General features: G+C 39.8%; 1 protein-coding gene across 1 annotated transcript; it reads left to right on the top strand.

Moving 5' to 3' along the window:
- Nucleotides 1-6,636, top strand: LOC136319705 (olfactory receptor 1S1-like). The gene is made up of 3 exons (XM_066252835.1): nucleotides 1-944; nucleotides 6,383-6,427; nucleotides 6,578-6,636. Exons 1-3 carry the CDS (start codon nucleotides 35-37, stop codon nucleotides 6,634-6,636), a joined length of 1,014 nt encoding a protein of 337 aa, XP_066108932.1. The 5' UTR covers nucleotides 1-34.
- Nucleotides 6,637-6,928: the final 292 nt, after the last annotated feature.

The following is a 6,928-nucleotide window of genomic DNA, read 5'->3' as shown; positions in this document are numbered from 1 at the left end:
TCGTGTTATTTTCTCCAAATCAATCAGCAGAAATATGCATCAAGGAAACCAAACCACCATCTCTGAATTCCTTCTCCTGGGATTCTCCAACCAGGCGGAGCAGCAGAATCTTCTTTTTGTGCTTTTCCTGGGCATGTTCCTCATCACTGTGGTTGGGAATGGCCTCATCATTCTGGCCATCAGCTTGGATGTTTATCTTCACACCCCAATGTATCTCTTCCTTGCTAATCTATCTTTTGCTGATATTTCCTCTGTTTCCACCTCAATCCCCAAAATGCTCGTGAATATTCAGACCAAGAGTCAATCCATCTCCTACAAGAGCTGCATTACACAGATGTACTTTTTAATTGTGTTCGTTGTCATTGACAATTTCCTCTTGGGAGTCATGGCCTACGACCGTTTTGTGGCTATCTGCCACCCTCTGAACTATATGACCGTCATGAAACCCAGGCTCTGCATCTTGCTGACAATCATTCCATGGGTTCTCAGTAATATTGTTGCCCTGACACACACTCTTCTACTCCTTCGATTGTGTTTCTGTGACAACAACACTCTTTCACACTTCTTTTGTGACTTGGCCTCTCTGCTCAAACTATCCTGCTCAGACACAGTGATCAATGAATTTGTGTTGTTCATCGTAGGCTTATCAGTCATCACCCTCCCTTTTGCCTTCATCCTCTTCTCCTACATCTGCATTGTCAGGGCTGTCCTGAGAATCTCATCCACAGAGGGAAAGTGGAAAGCCTTCTCTACCTGTGCATCTCACTTAACAGTTGTATTGCTCTTCTATGGGACCATTGTAGGGGTTTATTTCTTCCCCTCTTCTACTCATGACAGAGATAAAATTGGTGCGATTCTATTCACTGTGGTGACACCCATGATGAACCCCTTCATCTACAGCCTAAGAAACAAAGACATAAAAGCTACCCTGAGAAAGCTCATCAGTCTGACCAGGCAATGGTGCAGTAGATAGAGTGTCAGCCTGGGATGCAGAGGAGCCAGGTTCAAAACCCCAAGGTCGCCAGCTTAAGCATGGTCCCATCCTGTTTGAGCATGGGCTCACCACTTAAGTTTGAGGTCATAGACATGACCCCATAGTCTCTGGCTTAAGCCCAAAGGTCGCTGGCTTGGAATCCAAGGTTACTGGCTTGAAGCCCAAGGTTGCTGGTTTGAGCAAGGGATCACTGGCTCAGCTGTAGACCCCTGGTCAAGGCACATATGAGAAAGCAATCAATAAACAACTAAAGTGTTGCAATGAAGAATTGATGCTTCTCATCTCTCTCCTTTCCTGTCTGTCTGTCCCTCTCTCTTTCTCTCTCTGTCTCTCTTACTAGAAATAAAGAAAGAAAGAGAGAGAGAGAGAAAGAGAGAAAGAAGTAAAGAAAGAAAGAAGAAAGAAAGAAAAAAAAAGAAAGAAAGAAAGAAAGAAAGAAAGAAAGAAAGCTCATCAATAGGAAAAGCTTCCTGCCTCCGATGCCCTGAGCATCTAAATTCCTTTTATCCTCATAACCGGATGGGTGATTTTGTTTAAAGTTTGTGGCTAGTTGTGATGATTTGTTTTTTAATAAGCTTTTTCTGACCTCTGAGGAACTGGGGATTTTTCATGTAGTTCTGATGTTGGAAACAAACCCCTTAATTCCCATAAGTCACAACCATAAAAAACACATCTTGATTATAATGTGTTATTACAAACTTTGGTAGAAATTATTTATAACTTAGATGGTAACAAGTGTGTATAGTACCTATTGTCTGACTTTCACAGCTTGAACACAGTTAGTAGTAATTCCCTTACTCAATCTAAATGTCTCAGGTCAACTTTTCTCAATGTGTGTTTTACCAAAGTACTATTCAGTGAGATGCTTGATGTTAAATATGAAGGATCTTACATTCAAACAATGTGAAGCAACTCTGAGTTAAATAAAGCAAAATGTTCTAATTAGACAACTTTTCAGAGCCTTTAGTATAATATAAACCTCCAAAAGGGTAGTATTATATGCAGCATTTCTTAAAACTAAATTTATTCAATTCTACAGGACCTGATTCATCACAGACTATTTCATAGGTCTAGTGTTGTGCAAAACACATTTTGGGAAATGTATTTTAATGGAAAACCAGAGAATGTGTATATAGAAGCCTTCAATTCTTGTCCTGACTCTGTGTCCAAGTAGCTGTAAGATTTTAGGAATGTCCATTTACTTTATTGAGCCTATTTTCTCATCTGTAAAATGAGGCCATTTGTCCCACTTGTTTCCAACTATGGATATACATCAGAATTACCTGGGATACCTTTTCTAAATTCACAGTCTCAGAACTGCAATGCACTCTCGGCTTGACCAGCTGAAGTGAGCAGTCCTAGGTTGAGCTTGGCAGTTAAACCCATAAGATATACCAAGAATCAAGCATTAAGAAAGCTTTAACAGAGGTTACAAGACAGCCACACAAAGCACACAGTGACAGCATGGTACAGGTCTCATTATTCCCATGCATGCTTTCTAAGTATCTCAGTCATTATACACCTGGGATGCTTATGATCATAAGAGAGAGTGTTGAGTAAGTGTGGACCACCTCAGTTCAAGGAAATTTCAACCCTGAGGTTCCTTAAGCATTACGCCTTGCTTATCACACAGCTCCCACAGAGGTGTGTCACTAGCATTCATCATTTTCTGGTACAGCTGCATCTCAGCAAGCAAGTTATTCATCAACTACAGATTTCTACATAATCAATTAAGGATCCAGTCTGTACCTACACAATTCTTTAATTGGATGCAAAGAGGATTTGATTAAGAATCGAACCTCAGACTGCCTTGAGACTGAAAGAAAATCACAACTAGCTTTGACTGCTTTCCTTCCAAGCTCCAGCTCCAGGATTTTGTGAATCTAGATGTCAACTGGTTGATGAAGATGTCTTTCAGAATCTGCCTTAAAAGTGTTCTGTAGCTACTCAGAGGAGTGTGTTCTTTTTCCCTGTCCCAAACTTATTTTTAAGTATTTCTACCTCTGAAGCAAACCATTACTAGCTCTTAAATCTAATTTTTCTAACCATTGCTCTATACTCTAGAGGGGGAAAAAAATAGGTTCTAAATACCGACATTTTTATCGAGCTGTAATAACCTATGTAATCTAAGGAAAATTGTTTAACATTAAAACTCATCTTCTTCATCTGTAAAATGAGAATAATAATTCCAACATCTCAATGCTGTTTGTTGCTAAATGGAAATGTATATAAGACAACTATCATACTTCCTATTATATCATAGACACTCAAAAAAAGGTGTTCCTTTTTTTGTAATTGCCTTGTGACTTCCAACTTAAATTGAACCTGCTCTCCCAAACTAGATGTATCTTTCTCCAGTTTAAGATGACTTCTATTTTTCTATTAACATATAAAAATCCAATTTTTTAAGAGAAAATAAATGATTAGCCGCCTGCATTTGAGTTTTCATTATAAATGTAAAACCATCTGTTTTTTTGGTTTTTGGTTGGGTTTTTTTTTTGTATTTTTCTGAAGCTGGAAACGGGGAGAGACAGTCAGACTCCCGCATGCGCCCGCATGCGCCCCGACCGGGATCCACCCGGCACGCCCACCAGGGGCGACGCTCTGCCCACCAGAGGGCAATGCTCTGCCCCTCCGGGGCGTCGGTCTGCCGCGACCAGAGCCACTATAGCGCTTGGGGCAGAGGCCAAGGAGCCATCCCCAGCGCCTGGGCCATCTTTGCTCCAATGGAGCCTTGGCTGCAGGAGGGGAAGAGAGAGACAGAGAGGAAGGAGGGGGGTGGGGTGGAGAATCAAATGGGCGCTTCTCCTATGTGCCCTGGCCGGGAATCGAACCCGGGTTCCCCGGACGCCAGGCCGACGCTCTACCGCTGAGCCAACCAGCCAGAGCAAAACCATCTGTTTTTATATGGGTTGCCAACTAGCCTCTTAACTATCCTGCCTTCCTCAAGTGCCTCAAAATCCGCCCTATTGCACCCACAGCTTCAACATGAAGCATCACTGAGTCCTGCTTTCATTATTCCACATGAAGTCATTGAGTCCTAGATTTGTAATCAAGAGACTTGGTGTCTGGCTCAAGTCTGAAGCTAACTCACTGTGTGACAAGCCATGTTACTAACCTCAGTTTCTTTTTTCTGTAATATGACAACTGGTCTAAAATGAACAAAGAAAATTCTATAACACCAGGTATCATGAAAACCCATCTATGTATAACAAAATGTATAGAAGGAGATGTTTAAGAGGAGAGTCAACAAAATAGTAGCATGGGTTGTGGCAGGTTGTATTTTCCAGAAATGGTCACAACAATATTTTCCACCTCACATGCTATTGAAGAACTTCACCGTTCATGAGATGGAGTCTATGTCCATCCCCTTGAACCTGGAGGGTTTGGGTAACTCTTTTGACAAATAAAGTACCCCAGAAGTAGTGCTGCATGATTTCCAAAAACTATCTAAGGAAAGTCAATAGAGCTTCCACCTGGCACTCTCTCTCAGGATATGTAGCTTTGGAGCCCCGAGTTACGATATAAATGGTCCCGCAACTCTGAAATCACCATGCTGAAGAGTACATATGGAGAGACCATATAGAGTCAGGGAGAGATGCCCAAGGAACTCAAGGTGGTTCAGACTGCAGGTCTTCAAGCCCTCCCAGTCAGGCATCCAACTATGAGCTACTGAAACTTCAGCTGATCTGTTTTAGCTGGGACTGTAAGTACATGAGACCCAAATGAAAACTGCCTAGCAAAATCCACTCAACTCCTAGAACTGTGAGAGATAACAAAAAATGATTACTACTGCTTTAGTCACATGTTAGGGTGATTTGTTATACAGGAACATATAACCTTAAAATAGTAGTTTTATTGCATATAACAGAGTGGTTTGTGTTATACCCTTATTACTTTTTAACATTTTCGAGTGACTGGTATGTTATGGAAAAAAAAAAAAACACTTCTTTTTATTTTAAGGAAAATAAACTGTCTTGCCTATTAAACCTGTTAAACCAACACGGTGCCACAATCTTCTCAGTTACATAAACATCAATTTCGCAAGTCTGTCATTTCCCCTTTTCATTCTGGTTTCACCTAGCCCATATTTTATGTAATAAGAACCATCAGGGTTAGACCCAAGCTATTTGGTTTAAATTGATTGCCATCCCTCTGAGCCTGTCCTGGTCCTCTATTACCTCCTCCAACTTGTAGATTCCACAGGAAGCTGTATCCATTCTAAGGTGGAGTTCCATCTGCAGTGAAGTTGATTTGGCTAGAAATAGAGTCGTATACAAGCAGAGTTTGCCTGATAAGGTGAGTTAAGATTAAGTTTAGGACATAAAAGACAACTGATGAAGGAAATACAGAAATACAACTTTTACAAAAATGTTGGCAAGTTTTCATAGAGGAGAAACCTAAATTTGTATGTAGATGCTTGTAGGTCCCCGAATCATTCTCCTGTGTGTCCTTTTCAACAAGCATCTATTGTAAACCTTTACTTGACCAGGCTCTGAATCTGGTCCTGAGACTAAAAGGGTGAATAATTCACAACCCATACCCCCAATGCACTTACAAACTAGAGAGGGAAACTGACATAAAAATAACAAGTGATTTTTAAGACTGGATAAGCAAAAACACTACATAACGTCATTAGATTAAGAAAACATAAAGATTTTGTGTAAACATAGTCAATTGAATTTTATGCTACCACTGTTCTTTTGTGTTAACCATACCTGAGAAAAGCCAACTTGTGATTTTATAATTAAGTTAGTAGAAATCCATCATCTTAGTGTAGGCAACAAAAATGCAAAAGAAATGCCTAGAAAAAAAATCTATGCATTGGGGAGAATTTACTTGTTAAACCTAATGTACAAAGTCTCAGCAAAATATTAATATCTATATATTTATTCACTAAACAAATATTTATTGAGTACTTACTTATAGTCAAAATAAAATAAGACACCCCCAATGGCTTTTCTGGATCTTACATGAGAGTGCATGGCACATAAAATGAACATTCACACAAATAAATAAACAATGGTTACAAGTATGAGACACCAAGAAAGCTATGATAAGAAGTCAAGCAGGGTCAGGGGATAGATAATAGCATAGGATGAAAATGCTATTTTAGGTAGATCCTGAGAAGATCTGTGGAACACATTCCAAGAAAAGGGAAAAGTAGATATAAAGATACTGATGTGAGAAAAGGTTGGGCTAGACTACAGAAAAAGAGAGAAGATAGTATGAAGGTAGTTAGGGATCCTAGGCCATTGCTAAGACTTCTCACTTTATTTTAACACTTTAAATAAATATCTAAATCCATAAGACTGGGTGAAATTAACCTAAGGAGTGACTGCATAGGGAAAGACCTATGATTAAGCCCTGGGTAACTTTAACATTTAGAAAGAAGAACCCAGCAGAGAAGTCTGAGAAGCAGCCATGAAGGAGGTAGAAAACAAGAATAAATTAGTGTCAGGAAGATGGAGGGAGAAAGTGAAAAGTCTTCCAAGAAGAAGGAGGAATCAACTGTTTCAAATACCACAGGAGCCATCATTCCTGAAATTATACTTTTTAATCTGTCCTCTCTAACCTTTGCAGCTATCACTCCGAGTGATCTCCCAACCAGTTCTGCATCCTCAGTGTTGAATCCTAAGTGAAACCACCTAACTCAGAATGTTCTGTTTCTTAAAAGATTAAAATATCTCGAATTTCTTTGGTGCCTCCATCTTCCTCTTACTGCCTCTTTCTCTATTCTCCATTTAATAGGGAGATTTAGAGGGCTCAAAACTACACACCCCCTTTAAAACTGGCATATTGGGACTCCTTTAACCTGACAAAGGCATCTATAAAAAATCTGCATCACAAATGGCAAAAGACTGAGAATTTCTCCTATGATCAAGAACAGGGTAGGAATATACATTCTCATCGCTTCTATTCAACACTATGTTA

This window comes from Saccopteryx bilineata, chromosome 1 (assembly GCF_036850765.1).
Source record: "Saccopteryx bilineata isolate mSacBil1 chromosome 1, mSacBil1_pri_phased_curated, whole genome shotgun sequence".
Lineage (NCBI taxonomy): Eukaryota > Metazoa > Chordata > Mammalia > Chiroptera > Emballonuridae > Saccopteryx > Saccopteryx bilineata.
Note: the sequence above shows the minus strand (reverse complement) of the source record. Positions and strands in the feature narration are given on the sequence as shown.

Bases quoted from the DNA above. Each gene is read 5' to 3' on its own strand.
- LOC136319705 (XM_066252835.1), top strand. From the start codon at position 35: ATGCATCAAGGAAACCAAACCACCATCTCTGAATTCCTTCTCCTGGGA. The intron at 945-6,382 runs GTCTGACCAGGC...TTTAACATTTAG, and splicing joins TACCCTGAGAAAGCTCATCA to AAAGAAGAACCCAGCAGAGA. The intron at 6,428-6,577 runs GTAGAAAACAAG...TAACCTTTGCAG, and splicing joins GAGAAGCAGCCATGAAGGAG to CTATCACTCCGAGTGATCTC.